At 42.8% G+C, this 19278-nt stretch overlaps 1 protein-coding gene across 2 annotated transcripts in view; it reads right to left on the reverse strand.

Annotated features, from left to right (window-relative positions):
* The window catches only part of WWP2 (WW domain containing E3 ubiquitin protein ligase 2), a 159828-nt gene extending 144984 nt beyond the window's left edge, over positions 1–14844 (reverse strand). Inside the window, exon 1 of one of the 2 annotated variants that reach the window (XM_035024870.1) lies at positions 14783–14844. Coding sequence is in view for 1 of the 2 variants with exons in the window: in XM_035024869.1 (XP_034880760.1) it covers positions 9931–9960 (30 nt within the window). In the remaining variant the exon portion in view is untranslated. Of the gene's footprint in view, positions 1–9930; positions 10381–14782 lie in introns of those variants that run through there. The other variant, XM_035024869.1, reaches the window with a different exon arrangement.
* Between the last annotated feature and the right edge of the window lie 4434 nt (positions 14845–19278).

Below are 19278 nucleotides of genomic sequence, written 5' to 3' on the forward strand. Positions count from 1 at the left end.
CCCCCTGCTTGTGTTCCCTCTCTCGCTGTGTGTCTCTCTGTCAAATAAATAAATAAAATCTTTAAAAAACAACAACAACAATAGATTTGAGGACTAACTATTCACTCAGAGAAATGTCATCAGTTTATCATCATTTTAGGTCTGAGAAATTTTCCCACATCTATGTAAGATAACCTCATGGGCCTGGATGAAAGGTATTCATTCACTCGTTCAACAAATATTTACTGAGCATCTATTATATACCATGCACTGTTTTTGATGCTAGTGATACAACAGTGAATAAGAAAGGAAAAAAAAAAAAAATTCCTTCCTTACAGGTTGTCCTGATGAAGAACCAAGAAAGACTCCCTCCTGGCTCCGGCGTGGAGAGGGAGAAAGTAACCACTGTAAAATATGCCAAATGTTCTCCACAACAAGGGCCTGCTCTCTAGGGAAAAAGCTTCACAAGAGCTTTATCCTAACTAGGGGGAGGAAATTTCCCTGACTGAGGCCCTTCTAGTCTTCCTGTCTCATCGAAGGGGGAGAAATACAGTTAATAACCACTTGCGAAGGTCACAACCCACAGACACAGACCCATTAAAAGACTGAGGTTTTTTGGTTTTGTTTTTTTTTTAAGATTTATTTATTTTAGAGATAGAGAGCACAGGGGAGGGGAAGAGCAGAGAGAGAGAGGGAGAGAAACTTAAGCAGATTCCATGCTGAACGCAGAGCCCGATGCAGAGCTCAATTTCACAACCATGAGATCACAACCTGAGCTGAAACCAAGAGTCGGATGCTTAACTGACTGCGCCACCCAGGTGCCCCAAAAAGATTGAGATTTAATGAGAAAACGACAAAATGGCCCCTCCCCCACTTTCCCACCATACTATGGGTCCAGTATAACACTGGATTACAGCTGAAAGAGCTGAAAGGTGCATACTCTATTTAAGAAGAGGTTCTTAGGGAAGACCAAAGATAACAGGGAGACCAAAACAAGACACTAGACGAATTTGAAGCCTTGGTACATACAGTTACAGCAATTATTTTGTTTTGTTTTGTTTTAAGTAGACTCCACACCCAATGTGGAGCCCAACATGGGGCTTGAACTCACGACCCTGAGATCAAGATCTGAGCCGAAATCAGGAGTTGGACACTTAACGGACTGAGCTACCCAGGTGCCCCAACAGTTACAGCGATTGTTAAACACAAATCAACACCGAGCCAGATTAACATAAAACCCCAAACTAAAGACCTATTCACCTCAGTTCCTACTACCCAATACATCATGTCCAGCTTTCAATTAAAAATTATAAGTAATGCTAAGGGGCACATGGGTGGCTCAGTCAGTTGAGTGTCTGACTCTTAATTTCAGCTCAGGTCAGGATCCCAGGGTCATGGGATCGAGCCCCGAGGTGGGCACCACTCTCAGCAGGGAGTCTACTTTGGATTCTCTCTCTTCCTCTCCCTCTGCCCCTCCCCACTCCTCATGCATGTGCACACACGCTCTCTCTCTCTCTGTAGATTAAATAAATCTTTAAAAAAAATTATAAGTAATGCTGAAAGTCAAGAAAAACAGTGTGAAGAGACAAAGCAAGCATCAGAACCAACTCAGAGATGACACAGATTTTAAAACTAATGGACAGGGAATTTAAAATAACTATGGATAGATATGTTAAGGGTCTAATGGAAAGCGTAGACAACACCCAAGAACAGATGTATGATGTAAGCAGAGACGTGGAAATTCTAAGAAACAAAGAAGAAAATGCTTGGGGTGCCTGGGTGGCTCAGTCGTTAAGCGTCTGCCTTTGGCTCAGGTCATGATCCCGGGGTCCTGGGATCGAGCCCCGCATCGGGCTCCCTGCTCCGCGGGAAGCCTGCTTCTCCCTCTCCCACTCCCCCTGCTTGTGTTCCCTCTCTCGCTGTGTCTCTCTCTGTCAAATAAATTAAAGAAAAAAACATCTTAAAAAGAAAAAGAACAAAACAAACAAATAACTAGGCATATAATATTACCATATTGAGGGGCGCCTGGATGGCTCAGTCGGCTAAGCGACTGCCTTCGGCTCAGGTCATGATCCCAGAATCCTGGGATCGAGCCCCGCATCGGGCTCCCCGCTCAGCGGGAAGCCTGCTTCTCCCTCTCCCTCTGCCTGCCACTCTGCCTACTTGTGCTGTCTCTCTATCTCTCTGTCAAATAAATAAGTAAAATCTTTTTAAAAAAATATTACCATATTGAATCTAGAGAAAATCTTGAAAGAAGCCAAAGGGGGAAGAAAACAGCTAACCTGTACAGGAATAAGGATAAGAATTACAGCATGCTTTTCAACAGAAACCATACAAGCAAGAAGATAGCAGAGTGAAATATTTAAAGTATCTTTTTAAGATTTTATTTATTTATTTGACAGACAGAGACACAGCGAGAAAGGGAACACAAGCAGGGGAAGTGGGAGAGGGAGAAGCAGGCTTAACCAACTAAGCCACCCAGGCATCCCGAAATATTTAAAGTATTGAAAGAAAAAACACACTAACCTAGAATTCTGTGTCCAATGGAGTTGTCCTTTTTTTTTTCAAGATTTTATTTATTTATTTGAGAGACAGAGAGAGAGAGAAAGAGAAAGCATGAGCAGCGTGAGGGGCAGAGGGAGAGGCAGGTTCTCTGCTGAGCAGGGACCCCGATGTGGGGCTCAATCCCAGGACCCCAGGATCATGACCTGAGCCAAAGGCAGACACTTAACCGACTGAGCCACCCAAGAGCCCCGGAGTTATTCTTTAAAAGTGAAGGAGTAAACAAAATACTTCCTCAAACAAAAACATACCCTGAAAGAAATGTTTAAAAGAAGTCCTTCCAGGAGAAAGAAATGATTCAGGTCAGAAGCTTGCATCTACACAGAAAAGAAAGGCATGGGAGAAAGAATAAATGAGGCTCCATCCACGGGCTTCTTTAAACACTAAAACACTGATAATATAGGGAAAGGAAATGTGCCAAGAGGGATGCCAGATAGAAAGCAAATGAGAGAACTGTAGAGGTGACAAGTGATTCTGAGAGGGGTGCCTGGGTGGCTCAGTCATTGGGCGTCTGCCTTCGGCTCAGGTCACTGTCCCACGGTCCTGGGATCGAGCGCCACATCGGGCTCTCTGCTCGGCAGGAAGCCTGCTTCTCCCTCTCCCACTCCCCCTGCTTGTGTTCCCCCTCCATGCTGTATCTATCTCTGTCAAATGAATAAATAAAATCTTAAATAAATAAATAAATAAATTCCCCAGGTGATCCTAATATAAAGCTGGGGTGAGACACTAGTTTAATGTTACTGAATTAGTTGAATGCATTAAGAGTAGGACTTTAGCTCTATCAGAATATTTAAGGCTAAGCTAAAATTATGCAGAAAAATTGCACAAAACAACATGTGGATTAAAAAAATGGGGCAATATAAAACTTTAGGAACAGAATATAGTGAAGGAGCTCTATGCCAGGAGTAGATCCAAGGAGACTAAGTATTACACCACCTTCCCTGATACCAACTTTTCCCTTAGAGAGCCTTCCAGGAACTCTCAATAAACATAACAGATCAAACATATATTTATCTCTGCTCCCTTCTCAAATCCCATCAAAAGGACAGGAAAAGAAATACAAAAATATAAGCCCACAAAAAACAAATGGAAAAAGTTTTCTCTACCAACACATAGAGAGGGCAGCAACATTGTGGAAAGAGGCAAGGGAGATAAAAATAAAACCTAACTGCCTGTAATGGAGGGGCGGGGGGAGTTGACAAGAAGCAGGCTGGTAACACTGGGGAATCACAGAAAGGGTCAGTAAATACTGGCACTAGGTACCTCTGAAAGTGGGAGCATAAGTAGACCTAAACACACGAGAGAAACAGGAGCAAAAGCCTGTATGAAAAACAGTTTCCAAACTCCCCTTCCCAACAATTCAGCCAGGCAGTCACCCCACCCTCCCAAATCCCAGACAGGAATTTTTGGTCTCTAGATAGACTACACTAGACCCGAGGACTTCAGGCACAGCTGAGGGTAGTGATAAGGCACCAATACTGATCCAGGGAGATAAGTGGAAGTCTACATCCTGAACTATGAGAAGTCACTGCCCCCATCCCCACTCACCTTCCCTCATTTGAGCCCAGCACACAGCTCAGCCTGCTGGTACTTCATACATAAAGGAACAACTATTTGAGGAGAGCCTCAGACAGGAAAGCCAGATATCAAAACATATGAAGAGAAAAATAGAACTCAACTGATAAACTCATCCTAAGATTCGTAAGGAAATGCAAGGGACCCAGAAGAGCCAAAACAATCTTGGGGGAAAAAAATAAAACAAAGTTGGACGATTCATATTGCTTAATTTCTTTTTCTATTTAAATTCAATTAGCCAACATATAGTACATCACCAGTTTCAGATGTAGTGTTCAATAATTCAGTTGCATATAACACCCAGTATATTACTTAATTTCAAAACTTACTAGAAAGCTACAGTAATCAAGACCATGGTACTGCTATAAAGATAGACACAGAGCAAGTGAAGAAACCTGAGAGTCCAGGGGTGCCTGGGTGGTTCAATAGGTTAAGCATCTGCCTTCAGCTGAAGTCATGATCCCGGGGTCCTGGGATGGAGCCCCGTGTTGGGCTCACTGCTCAGCAGGGAGTCTGCTTCTCCCTCTCCCTCTACTGCGCCCCCTGCTCGTGCTCTCTGTCTCACTCTCTCTCAAATAAATAAAATCTTTTAAAAAAAAAGAAAATATTAAAAAAAAATAAGCATATACAACATCATTAGTCACTAGAAAAAGGCAAACTAAAACCACAATGAGACATCACCTCACACAAACTAAAACGGCCAAAATCAAAAAGCATACAGTAACAAATGGTAGTGAGAACTTGGGAGAAATTAGAATCCTCATACACTGCTAACAAGAAATGAAAAACAGTGAGCAGCTTTAGAAAACAATTTGACAGCTCTTCAAAAAGTTAAACAGAGGGGCGCCTGGGTGGCTCAGTCTGCCTTCAGCTCAGGTCATGATCCCATAGTACTGGGACTGAGTCCCACACTGGGCTCCTTGCTCAGCGGGGAGTCTGGTTGTCTGCCCTTCCCCTGGCTCACGTGCTCTCTCTCTCTCTCTGGCTCACTCTCGCTCTCAAAGAAATAAAATCTTAAAAAAAAAGTTAAACAGAATCAGCACACCTGGCTGGCTCAGTCAGTGGAGCATGTGACTCTTGATCTCAGGGTTGTGAGTTCAAGCCCTATGTTGGGTTAAAGATTACTTGAAAATAAAATCTTAAAAAAAAAAAAAAGTTAAACAGAATTACCATAAGACCCAGCAATTCCATTTCTAGATGTATACCCAAAAGAACTGAAAATATGTCTCTACACAAGCCTTGTACACAATGTTCATAGCAAGGTTATTCATAACAGCCAAAAAGTGGAAACATCCAAATGTACATCAACTGAGAAACGGGTAAGTAAAATGTGGTATATCCATACAATAGAATATTAATTTGGTCATAAAAAGGAATGAAGTGCTGTTTCATACTGCAATATGGATGAACTCTGAAAACATTATGCTAAGTGAAAGAAATAAATGAAAGCCAGGCAAAAAGGCCCAATTATTATATGATTTCATTTATATGAAATATCTTGAACAGGTGAATCCATGGAAAAAGAATGTAGATTAGTGGTATCCAAGGGTTGAAAGGGTTAGGGGACTGGCATGACTGTTAATGGATACAAGGTTTCTTCTGAGGTGATGAAAATGTTCTAGAATTAGTGCTGTGTGACGGCCGCACAACTTTGTGAAAAGGCTACCACCACTGAATTTAACACTTCAAAATCTGAATTTTAAGGTATATGAAGTATAGCTAAAATTTTTTAAAAGCTTATAGTTAAAACAGAAGTCAAAGAAAACCTCAAAACAATTTAGAGAGATAAAATATTGCACCCATGAAACAACAACAGAATGTAATTTTAAAGGAAGGCAGGCAGGAAAGTAAGTTGGCTGGTTGGTGGATTCAGAGAATAATAAATTACTCTTAGAAAGGACAGTTCTGATAGCAGAAACAAAGCTGATAAAGTGAGGACATACACTAAAAAGTGAACCAAAAGACAGGGGCGCCTGGGTGGCTCAGTCGTTAAGCGTCTGCCTTCGGCTCAGGTCATGATCCCAGGGTCCTGGGATCGAGTCCCACATCGGGCTCCCTGCTCGGCGGGAAGCCTGCTTCTCCCTCTCCCACTCCCCCTGCTTGTGTTCCCTCTCTCGCTGTGTGTCTCTCTGTCAAATAAATAAAATCTTAAAAAAAAAAAAAAGTGAACCAAAAGACAAAGAAGATGGTAAATAGGTGAAAAATGATTTTTTTTAAAACGGTGGATTTGTTCAAAATGTCCAAAGTCCAGGGGCACCCAGGTGGCTCAATAGGTTGAGCATCCAACTCTTGGTTTCGGCTCAGGTCACGATCTCAAGGTCGTGAGATGGAGCCCCACCTCTGGGTCCACGCTCAGCACAGAGTCTGCTTCAGATTCCTCCCTCTGCCCCTCCTGCTCGTGTGCTCTCTCTCTCTAAAATAAATAAATAAATCTTTAAAATGTCCAATGTCTGTCTTATAGCAAGTCCAGAAATGAAAAAGAAAAAAAAAAGAAATCATCAGAGAAGTGTTACAGAACATTTTTCTTAAGCTGAAGGATATACAGTTCTAGACAGAAAGAACCCAACTGAGTGCCCAGAGCAATGGATGAAACAAAAACCATTCTACTGCACAATGCTATGAAATTTCAGAACATGAGAACAAAGGGTATACAAGCTTCCAGTCACATTTACAAACAAGAAAAATCAGAATGGCATCAGACTTCTCAACAGTAACACCGAATGTGAGAAGACAATGCAATGCTTTCAAATTTGAGGTAAAATGATCTTTTTAAATTTTTCAATCTATAATTCCACAACCAAGAAAACCATCGATCAAGTATGGTTGGAAAACCATGGTATTTTCAGATTTGTAAAGTCTCAAAAAAAATTCTTCCCCAAGCTGCTTTTGTCAGGAAGCTACTGAAAGGTGTGTTCCAGGCGAATAAAGGAAAAAGATGGAGAGTGGGGATTCACATGGGAGAGACAAAAGGAATTACAAGATTAACACTGAAAAATCCCAAGGCATTACAGTACAAGAGCCCAGAGAGTAACCAGTCCAGATTAGAGGATTCTTAGGAAATGTCACCTCTAGAGGAAAGAAAGAAAACGGGAGAAATAGATTGCATGATGCATCTGATTGCATTGAAAAAAGTAGCACTTTTAGCTCTATCACAATGTTTGGTGTGGAATTAGTGACAGGAACACAGGACAACTATGCAAATGAAAAATCAGGAAATACGGAACTAGTAACAACAAAAGTTATATGATAGGAAATGTAATCCTAATACACTATGTGGCTCAGCCCTGAATAATATTTATAATTATAACAGCATAAACAATTTAATGAAAACTTGTGATGTGGGAGTAATCAGAAGGTGGAGGTAGAAGTGTGTGTGGAGACTGGCCAGAAAGATGGCTAAATCCTCATCTTCAATAGTTAAAATGGTTAAAACTGACAGGCTAAGAAATCAGTATAGAAACATTCAGAATTGCAAAGTTAGGGCGCCTGGATGGCTCAGTCAGTAGGTAGAGCATGTGACTCTTGATCTCAGAGTCATGAGTTCAAGCCCCCATTGGGTGTGGAGCCTATTTTAAAAGAAAAAGAAATGCACAAGTCAATATTAGAAGAAAACTAAGAGTTGAAAGTCACTGACTCCACAGAGCAAGAATCAAGAACAACAAGAGGCAAAGCTAGGAACTGCTGTTGTATTCTCAGTCTTGTAATGCTATTTGGCTCTTTAAACTATGTGCATGTATTATTTTGGTCATAAATAAAATTTAAATTCAGAAAAGAAAAAGGTTTCTCTTCAAATCAGATCACAGAATGATATCCTTATTTAATTTTAATAAGAACATCCCTTCTAACATTCAATTAGAGTAGTGGGTTCAATTGTGGCAGGCAAACGTATGTCTGAGCACTAACCCCCTGGAAGCTGTGACTGTGACCTTATTTGGCAACAGGGTCTTTGCAGAGGAAATTAAGTTAAAGATGTGAAGATAAGATCACCTTGAATTTAGAGTGGGCGCAGTATCCGTATAGGAGACAGAGAGGGGAGACACAGACACAAGGGAGGAGGCCATGTGAAGACCGAGCAGAGATGGGAGTCCTACAATTCAAAGCCAACTAACACCTCAAGCTACTAAGAGAGGCAAAGAAAGAATTTCCCACAATCCCACCCACACCTCCCTACCCACTCCCCCACTCTCCCCCAAGGTCATCCCCAGCCTAGAGGGATCAGGCCCTGTCGATACTGACACCTTGATTTCGGACTTCTGGCCTCCAGAACATTGTTTTAAACCACCACGTCTGTAGATGTAGATGAGGAATAGTAACCTAATACAATTAGCAACAAAGGCTTTAGAAGAAGTAGATTTCAACTGACATCAGGCGGAAACTCAAAGTCCTCTTCCCACAACGCATCCTTTGGAGGCCAACTCACAGGCCCACAGTAACTCCGGGAAAGAAGGACGCCCTTCAGTCACAGGGGGTGTGGTCTCGCTCAAACTGCGTTTCTTAGTTGTGATTCCAGATTCAAAAGAGAATCCTAAACATATCATTATGCTTTATATTTCATAATTTTTTTAAAAAACGAGTATTTTTCATGCTCTATTCCAAAACAATTTTTTGATGCCCCTTCTGACACAACAATCGATTCGCTTTAGAGAATCCGAGACTGAAGTCTCTATTTTAATGAAAAGTAAAAGGATGAAGCGAGGAGTGCACAGTAGGAGAGCAGCAAGCAGCCTATCCCTGTCTTCCCCTGAAAGCTTCAGGATCTTCCCCCTCCTTTCCATCTCTCTTTCCGCTATTTTGCTAGGCCCCTCCTCCCTGGCAATTCCTTCCTGTTCCCTCGGGTGCCCCAGCCCCGCCCGGGGGATCACTGCACACCTCACAACCAAAAGGGCAGCTGGCCACCGGCTCAAAATGAGCTACCAGCTCGCAGGTGTTTGTCGGCTCCACCCTGAAAATAACAAATAATGCCCTGCCACCTTTCATTTTAAATAAGAAACTCTAAATAAATAAATAGATAGGTAGGGGCGCCTGGCTGGCTCGGTCAGTGGATGGTGCGACTCTTCCTCTTCGGGTTGGAAGTTGAAGTCGCACATTGGGTGTAGAGATTACTTAAAAATAAACTCTTAAAAAAAAAAAAAAGGATAGATAAATAAAAAGCCAGCTTTCTTTGCCTAGAATCCACAGACTGTTGAAAGACACAAAAGTGTCGGCTAGGGTAGTAATTCCTGAGTTCTTCTCATTAACAAAATTAAACAAGTCAAGGGTCCACCAACTGGTTCAGAGTTTCCAGAGACATCCAGAAAGACACAAAGATCCATCATAGTCCTTCTTGGTTAAAATACTTGCAATACCTGAGATCAAAAAATCAGGGAGAACACTTTTCAATGTATTGTCCCAGGAACAACAGAGGATGCTGAATACTGGGAGGAGGGTAGAAGATGAGGGACAGTGGCCGCTTTCACCTGCACTAAAATCTTGATCTCCACAGACCACAGAGGGTACGTTCAAAACAGGACTGGTTGACTCTTTATTTTTATTATTGTTGAAATATAATGCACATGCCATAAATTCACCCTTTTAAAGCATACAATTCAGTGACTTTTAGTATATTCACAGAGTAGCGCAAGCACTATCTAATTCCGTAACATTTTCATCACCCCAAAAGAAACCCCATACCCATAAGCAGTCACCCTTCATTCCTCCCTGCACCCCAGCCTCTAGCAATCACAAAATTACTTCCTGACTCTGTGGATCTGCCTATGCTGGACATTTCAAACACGTGGAATCAAACAATATGTGGATATATAACCTTTTGTTTACCCATTCATCAGTTGATGGACTACTCAACATTTGGGTTGCTAGGACAGGTTGATTCTTGAAGCCAAGGGACGATAATGGTCAAGGGCACCTTTTCCAGGAAGGCAGCCAGCCTTCTGACTCTGCCTCTTCCAGACCGTTTCATTCCACCCTGCCCAGTCCAGAGCCAGGGTTAGTCTTTCAATAATGCTTATAGACCCCACTCTGTGCCAGGCTCTGGAAATACAAAAGCGAATGTCAGGGGGTCCCTGCCTTCTGGGACCTCAGATCTCTCGGTGTGAGAGACCCCCGTTAAAGAAATCTTCAAAGAGCTTTTGGCACAAGAAAGCAACCACATATAGGATTTAGCAAGGGATAGCTCCTGCAATATCTAGAGCACTTGATCCTTTTTCTCACCCAACTTCGACAAGAACCTTTCAGACCAGTCAATCTTTTAGAGGCAAATAGGTCTGACCACTCACTAGCCTTTGAGTGATAGTGAAAAAGTGACTCACCCTCTCTAAATCTCAATTCTTCATCTGTGAAATAAACCTAAGAATATTACTTACTTTATAAGATTACTGAAAGGATTAAATGAGCTCAGTCAAGTAAAGCAACCAGCACACAGTACGTGCTCTTCCAAGCATTAACTAAAATACAAGCTAAAATAGTTCTTCTTGACGCTAAAAGTCTAGGCTCTGCGATTCCTCAAATTCTTGACCCAGCTTTGAGTCAAGAAACCACTGAACACTGATCTCAAGATGAAAGGACCTGTGTAGCACATGAACCAAGGAAGACCAAAAACTACTTATCAAGATTTTAATTTTAATTAGCCAGTTGTAGAAACAGCCAGAGCTTCTTAGTTATAATTATAGATCCACTCTATACTCACTTCTTAAAAAATGTGGAAGAGAAGGGTCTGTTCAAAAATTCCTCCTTTTCTTCATACTCTCATGCTTTTCCAGTTCTTTCCGACACTAATTCTTTCTTGGCCTCTTTTCTCTGGCCAGCACTGAGTTACCTTCCATTTTCCAAAGGCCCATATTGAAAAACAATCAAACAGAACTAAACTTTGCCAAATGACATCCGTACAAAGGCCAAGCACATAAAAAGAGAGAGGGAGGGACAGGGAAGGTCATATCTTTGGAAGCACCATGGAATTACAGGCTAATAATAAAAGAGAATGGAAAGCAGATTGCACAACAAAACAGGAAGCAAAAGGCACGGGCGACACAGAGGATGGGGACCTGCCCTAGGTCAGGACTGCCAAGCCTGCGTATTTGGTATTTTCCTAGAAGTACTTATTAGCACTTGACTTAAATCACTGTTTGTTTATCAGCTTGTGGGGAGGGGCAGAGGCCTGCAACTTTCTAAAAAAGATTCAGTTGGTTCGTTTTAAGGGAAACAAGATCTTCCCTTTTGTTCCTACCTCTCAGAAATTCTACAATCTGTAACAGTCCACCGTGACTCAAAATCATTCAAAAGCAGCTCACTGATTCAATTCCAGTGGGAGTTTATGTTCATGTATCCACCGCCACATATCTCACTAATGGAAGCATGAGCTCTGGACTCAAAGACCAAGATTGAACTCCCAGCTCTTCCATGTCAGAGCTACATGACCTCATGCACGTCACTCCGCCCGACTGAGGTTCTATTTGTTGTAAATCTGTAAAACAACAGAATACCTGACAAACAATATGCATTCAATACATGTCAGGTAAAAACAATATTTAAACATTAAAAACTCATTACCCCTCCTTCTAGGCTGTGTTTTCCCCATGGTTCTTGGAGGTCTCTAAACTCAATTGCTTGTTTCTAGCCTTGCTCCTCTATACTCCTTCTCCACACAGCAACCAGAGTGAGCCTGTTAAAAGGCAGGGTAGGTTGTGTCCACTCCGCTGCTTAAAACCCTCCAATGACCCCAACTCACTCCGACTAAAAACCATCATCCTTACAATGGGCTGCAAGACCCTCCATGACCTGCCCGTCTCTCCCCTTGCCCCTAGGACGTCTTTAACCTCATCCTACTACTCTCTTTGCTCACACCCCTCCAACCATCCTAGCCTCCTAGGTAGCCCACAAACCTGCCAGGGGTGCTCTTTCTTAGGGCTACTGAATTTGCTGTCCCCTCCACCTGGACCACAATGTCCCCACTCACACGGCTCTTGCCCTCACCTCCTTCAGATCATTACTCAACAGTCACCTTCCCAGGAAGGCATCTCTACAGACCCTATGCAAAATTGCAGCCCCAGCCAACATTCCACATTCGGCTTCCCTCCTTTATTACAATAAAATACGCATTTTACTTGGTTATTTTATTGTTCCTTTCCACTAAAATTTAAGTTCCACAAGGGCAGGGGTTTTTGCTTTTCTTGTGTACTATATTCCCAGTGTTTAGAAGAGCACTGTCCAATATAATCTTTAATTTTCTAGGAAACACATTTTAAAAAGTGAAAAGAAGCAGGTGAGATTTCAATTATATTGCATTTAACCCAATGAACTTAAAATGTTATCATGTATTAGCATATGTTATTATATTAATATTATGCTTGTTATAGCATTTTAAAAAATCAATGACATATTTTACTTTTTTTCAAACGGACTCTTCAAACTCTGGTGTGTACTTTGTACTCCATAGCATATCTCCAGTACTCAACCATACTGGACAGTGCAACTCTAGAGTAGGCACTTACATATTCATTGAATGAAAGAATGTTCTCCCAGGAAGAGGCATGTATGGTATAGTACAGAGTCTTTTAAACTTCAATTTCATTCTATATTCACATTTTTTTGGTATGATATATATATATACTATTTTTTCCTTAAAATGTCATACTTTTTATACTTGAAAAAAATGCTTTAAAATAAAATTTTATATTCCTTCTATTAATGGGAGAGAATGGGTCTATGGGTAAAAGGCCTGAGCTTGAGTCCCTGCTCAGTCATTCACTAGCTCTGGAATCTAAAGTAAGAACTTCACTAAGCCTCAGTTTCCTCATCTGTGGAATAGGGACAATCCTGACCTTTGCAGGATCATGGTCACAAGATGTTGGTAAAAGCTCCCTGTAACCAAGGAAGTCATCATTAACTAAAAGCGACCAAGAAGGGCGCCTGGGTGGCTCAGTTGGTTAAGCGACTGCCTTCGGTTCAGGTCATGATCCTGGAGTCCCGGGATCGAGTCCCGCATCAGGCTCCCTGCTCGGCAGGGAGTCTGTTTCTCCCTCTGACCCTCCTCCCTCTCATGCTCTCTGTCTCTCATTCTCTCTGTCTCAAATAAATAAATAAAATCTTTAAAAATAAAAAAATAAAAAAATAAAAGCGACCAAGAAGCTAACTCAAGCCTTTTTCCCATGCCCATCATTTTCATACGGACCAATATAACACAGAAAATGGTCTGATAAGAGAAGAGCTAGGTCTTGGGTTCAAATCCCTTGTCCTCCACTTATAGCTGTGTGACATTTAGAAAGTTATTTATTCAGCAAACATTTACCAAGTGCCCACAACATGCCAGCCACTAGGGTAGTAGCCAAATAAGATATGAACACTGCCCTTGAAGGATGTGCAGTCTAGGAGGAAGAAAGACACCAGTAAACAAGAAAGCAATAAATTGTTCAAAAAAAACAAGTCGCTCTCCCTTAGGTCTGTTTGTTCATTGTGAAATGTGAATAATACCTTCCCAACCTAACTCAAAGGCCGCTACAGAAAATAATTTTTAAATGTTTGTCAAAAACTTTAACTCATACGTCAGCAAAGTCATTTTTTTTCCCTACTTGTAATCCAAAACGACTCCAGGTCCTGTGAATGTCCACTTTCAACATTCACTCCAGTTATATCACATCTATGAAATTCATTTCACTTCTGCAAATTTTCGTAAACATGAAGAAAAAGAGGATAAGCAGCTTTTACACAGGTATTTAATATCAAAATCATGATTCAGGTCACAATGCTAAGGAACACAACACAGACGTCTCAGTCTCTACCTAGTTACAGTTTGTCAAGATAAGCAGTCACATGATAAGGGAAACTGAATAATTTAAACCGAAGAAAGAAGAAAAGTCATAAAGCAGTACAGACACTCTGTCCAAGATTTCTGCAGTCACTGTTGCTGAGGTAATGCTGGGCTAGGTCGTGGTCAACAATTTAGGCTAAAAGCCATTTTATGGCCACAGCAAAGTGCCCACACTCCTTTTTTAAGCCTCGAAGTTGATGTGATCTGGGAAAAGTCTCAAAGAAAGATGATCTGAAGGGCTAGGTTACCAAGAAGTGGAACCCTACCCAACCAGGACTAAGTGGGTGTGACGAAAGCAAAATGATCAAAATTCTGTGATCCTTCCTGAAGTTTAAAAACTGAATGGGACCGAAATCAAAGTCTCGGGTAACAATCATTTCCAAAGAGAAAGGAAGGAAGAAGACTCTCAGCTGGGTTCACACATCTTCTTCCTGATTTCTCCTTTCCCTCCAGGTCATGCACTCAGGCGCCCCCTTCCAGCTCAGTCCAAGTCACCCCTTCCTCAGTCCCGATCCCTCCACAAAGGTCACGCCTCTTCATCCCTGGCACCCAAGCGCCTTTCCCTCTTCCGGCAGGACCCGCTGGCCGCCGCACCCCCGGCTGCCTCCGCGCCCACCTCCAAGCACCCCCGCGCGCGGCCCGCCGCACGCCCAACCCGCTCGGGCGCGAGCCGGGATACCCCTCCTCGGAGGCCGGAACCGCCGCGCCAGGCCCCTCCCACAGGAAGCCGCCGCCCCCCGGCGCCCGGGCCGCACCGCCCCGGCCCACCCCGCGCCGCCCGCCGCCCTCCGCCCGCTCCGCCCGCTCCGCGCCCCCGACCCGCCCCCCCGCCGCACCCCCCGCGCCCATCGCGCCGGCGCTCGCTACCTGCCGCGGCCCCAGAAGCGGCGCCCAACTCCGCTCCCGCTTCCGCCTTCCACCGCCCTCACTCGGGCCGGGTCACGTGACTGCGCGCGGTCACCTGACCCGGAAGAGGCTGGCCGGACCCGCAGGTGTGGGCAACCTAGGCCTGGCTTGGGCGCCTTTGGCCGGGAGCCGGCCCTCTTATTCTTCGTGTATGTCAGAGTGGAAGGGGTTTCCACTCACCAGATGGTCCCGGAGCAAGCAAATAAGTTGAAGGCTCAGTGTCTGCCAGGCGCTTCATTCACTCCCTCAACCCCGGAGGCGGGTCTATCATTAGCCCTATTTTACAGGTGAGAGGAAGCCAATCAAGTCAACAAATATTTACTGAGCTACTTAGGGTTACCCAGTAAATACGGACGCCTATTTAAATTTGAATTTCAGATAATCAACTATGCAATATGTAGATGTGCCCCAAATACTGCAGGAGAGTATTATACGATAAATACTCCCATGCCATATGTCAAAAAAAATTATTTGTTGTTTAGCTAAAAATTGGGGCATTCTGTATTTTTACTAGCTGTATGCGGCAACCCTATACCTAGTAGATGCCAGGCACCATTCTAGGCTCTAGAAACAAAAGTAGGGGCGCCTGGGTGGCTCAGTCATTAAGCCTCAGGTCATGATCCCAGGGTCCTGGGATGGAGCTCTGCATGGGGCTCCCTGCTCAGCGGGAGGCCTGCTTGTCCCTCTCCCACCCCCCTGCTTGTGTTCGCGCTCTCGCTGTCTTTCTGTCAAAAAATAAATAAAATCTTAAAAAAAAAAAAAGAAAAACACAAAAGTAGCCTTTATGGAGCATCTGTTTTTGTGACATAGAGCTAAGATAGGAAAGCTTCAAAACCCCTGGGTGGGTCTATAAAATGCCCCGCCACACCAAACTAGACCCCATTCTCTTAATCTACAAAGCAGATAGAATTTTATTAATTATAAAGCACATTTTAAATCAACATTCTGTACTAATAGTATGGACCTTCAGCTTTGATAAGTTGAATGAAGACTCAATTTTTTCACTCTTAATCACCATTAACTAAAATTAATACTAATCAATTAGCCTTAAGCACTGTGAATTAATTATTCTGTTATTTTGGGGGTTTCGAATTTACATGGATCCTATTATGCATGCAAATTAAATTGGTTGAGCACTTTGTCTCTACTTTTCCTATTCCCATTCCAAATCCAGGAGATGGTATTTCATGGAGATACAGGCCTCTCTTAATATCTTAAACTCTACATTAATTCCATTTATGAAACTATTAAAACTTCTCTAGTTCCACGGAAGGAAGTTTTACTTATTCCAGAGGAATTAGGAAAGGATTCCTTGATTTGGTGGCATTTGAATAGATGTTTACCAAAAGAAAGGACTAGGCAGCGGCGCCTGGGTGGCTCAGTTAAGAGCCGTTAAGCCTCTGCCTTCACCTCAGGTCATGATTCCAGGATTGTGGGATGAGCCCCTCATGGAGCCCCGCATTGGGCTCCCTTCCCTGCAGGGAGCCTGCTTCTCTCTCTCCCTCTGCCTGCCACTCCCCCTGCTTGTGCGCTCTCTCTCCCCCTCTCTCTGTGTCAAATAAATAAAATCTTAAAAAAAAAAAAAAAGGACTAAGCGAACATGCTCACAATTGTACGTTAAAGGAGTAAAACCTAAGAGATAGATAGATAGATATATATATGGTCACCTATGAGGCCCTACGTGATCCCTCTCCACACCTCATCTCCAGTTACTCTTTTTGGATTTGACTTTCCGTTTGCCTGGAAAGCTCTTTCCCCAGAATCAGATGGCTGACTCCCTCATCTCTCATCAGATGTTTGCTCAACTATCACAGTAAAGCCTTTCCTGATCAGCCTATTTAACCATGCAACCCATCTCTTACTTCCCCTCCTACCAGTCCCTGTTCCTGCTTTATTTTTTTGTCCAGATTTCCTCCATACTTATCACTATCTGACATATATGAATGTATGCATGTGTGTGTATGTAATCTGTTTCCCACTACAAGAATTATGAGACAGGAGCCATATCCCTAAAGCCATATTCCTAAAGCAGTGCCTGGCTCACGGGAGGTCTCCTTAAATAAACTGCTGAATGAATAGATTTCATCAACCTTTATTGAGCACTGAACACATTGCTGTAGATCCCACAGTATAGAAGACTTTTCTAAAAGACACACAAAAAAATCTAAAGTACGTTTTCATAAAAGTGTCCCCTGAAAGTTAAAAGGTAAATTGAAATGTTCATTTGAGGAAAAAGACCCCTAAAACACAGTCCCTGATTTCCAACCTACTTAAAGAAGACATACAATTGGGGCCCCAGGGTGCTCAGTCAGTTAAGCGGCTGCCTTTGGCTTGGGTCATGATCCTGGGGTCCTGGGATCAGGGGTCCTGGGATCAAGCCCTCACATCACATCTGGCTCCCTCCTCAGCGGGGAGTCTTCTCCCCCACCCCCGTTCCTCCCCCTGCTCATGTTCTCTCATTCTTTCAAATGAATAAAATCTTAAAAGATACACACAATTAATTACAATGCAAAGCAGAAATAATAACTGCTCATTGAGCAACAGAACTAAAACGTCTTAAGTGTGATAAGAAAGAAAAGTTCAAATCTGTCCTTGGGGAGAAATCTGATTTGAGTAATCAGAGACTGGTTTACAGAAGGGACCACTGAACTGCTTCTTAGAGACTAAGCAAGTAGTGATTGGCCAGCACAATTTTCTGGAAGAAGAAAAAACAAGGGCAAAGACAGAGACAAAAAGTTTGGGACTCTCCCAAGAATGTTCAAAGGAATTCTAGGGATATTTATTGATTTCACATAGTATTTCTTCTGCATCAAGTTTTTCTCTCCCCCTAGCCCACTGTTAAGTGCATAGTTTCGTAGCCTCTACGTGTACAGTCCTGGAAATGAACTCAGATCTTCATTGGCACACAAGTAAGATCTCTCTCTCTCTCTTTTTTTTTTAGGATTTTTATTTATTCATTTGAGAGAGAGAGAGAGCACAAGTTGGGGGCATGGGTGGAGGAGCTGAGAGAGAAGCAGATTCCCTGCTGAGCAGGGAGCCCGATGCAGGGCTCAATGTGGGGCTCGATCCCAGGATCCCAGGAACATGACCTGAGCCAAAGGCAGATACTTAACCACCTGAGCCACCCATGCGCCCCAACCTTTCTCTTTTCATAAAGGGCTTCACATGTAAAAGTTGACATTATCTCCAAATGAGTCATACATTGAATCCTTCTACATGTGTTTCAAAGTGTTAATTTAATGCAAACTGTTTAAAGTGACCATAATTTTTGTAATAGTGTTAGATTTCTTTACCTTTTGAAAAACCATAAACTTCAAAAAATTGAAGTGTTTCAGGGCTCACTTCACCTGTGAGAGACCCCGTCCCCAGACACCCTCGGCTACCACACATACTACCTTCAATTTTCTGAACACTACTTGGACTTTCATACCTCAGTGCCTCTGCCCTCCTTGTCCTTCAAGATCTGGCTCCAAAGTCACAGACTCTGAAGGTGCCCCTAGACACTACACTAAATACCATTCTGTTGGGGCGCCTGGGTGGCTCAGTCTTTGGGCGTCTGCCTTCAGCTCAGGTCATGATCCCAGGGTCCTGGGATCGAGCCCCACATCGGGCTACTTGCTCCGAAGGAAGCCTGCTTCTCCCTCTCCCACTCCCCGTCCTTGTGTTCCCTCTCTCGCTGTCTCTGTCAAATAAATAAATAAAATCTTCAAATAAATGAATAAATACCATTTTGTTATATCACCCAACCCATGGTGGTATAAAGGAGCTCCCAATACATATTTGTGGAATAAATTAGATTCCTTCTAAGGCTTTAGGGGACTTGGAGACAAATGTTACAAGGTAACAGAAAAGCAATTAAAATACTATCAAAAATGACAAAAGATACAAGGTATCAAGAGACCTTTTGTAAATATTCTCAGTGTTCACTGGAGAATGAATGGTTCAAAGCCTGATCTTCCTTTTCCTGACTAGTCCCCTAAATCTGTGATTCTCAAGTGTGTCCTCAGCTCAGCTCAGCAAGAGCAGCATCACATAAAACTTATTAGAAATGCAAATTCTCAGGCACTGCCCAGATCTACAGATCAGAATCTGAGGAAGAGGCCTAGCCATCCATTTTTGGTTTTGGTTTTGGTCTTTAAGATTTTAAGTAACCTCTACACCCAATGTGGGGCTCAAACTCAGGACCGCAAGATGAAGAGTTGCATGCTCCACAGGCTGAGTCAGCCAGGCACCCCTACCCATCTGCTTTTACAAGCTCTCCAGGTGATTCTGATGCACACTCCAGTTTGAGAACCATTGATCTAGATCATTCTTCTTCATCCTAGGGTTTACAGAATTATTACTGCCAACTTTAATGAACCTCTTCTATTCCAGTTCCCACATTCTTCAGTCCAGTTCCCACATCCTCCCTTTTTAGGCAACAGGAGCAATCAATTAAAGAAGGAGAGAAAAGAATA

This window comes from Mirounga leonina, unplaced genomic scaffold (assembly GCF_011800145.1).
Source record: "Mirounga leonina isolate KUSES-001 unplaced genomic scaffold, KU_Mleo_1.0 Mir_180, whole genome shotgun sequence".
NCBI lineage: Eukaryota > Metazoa > Chordata > Mammalia > Carnivora > Phocidae > Mirounga > Mirounga leonina.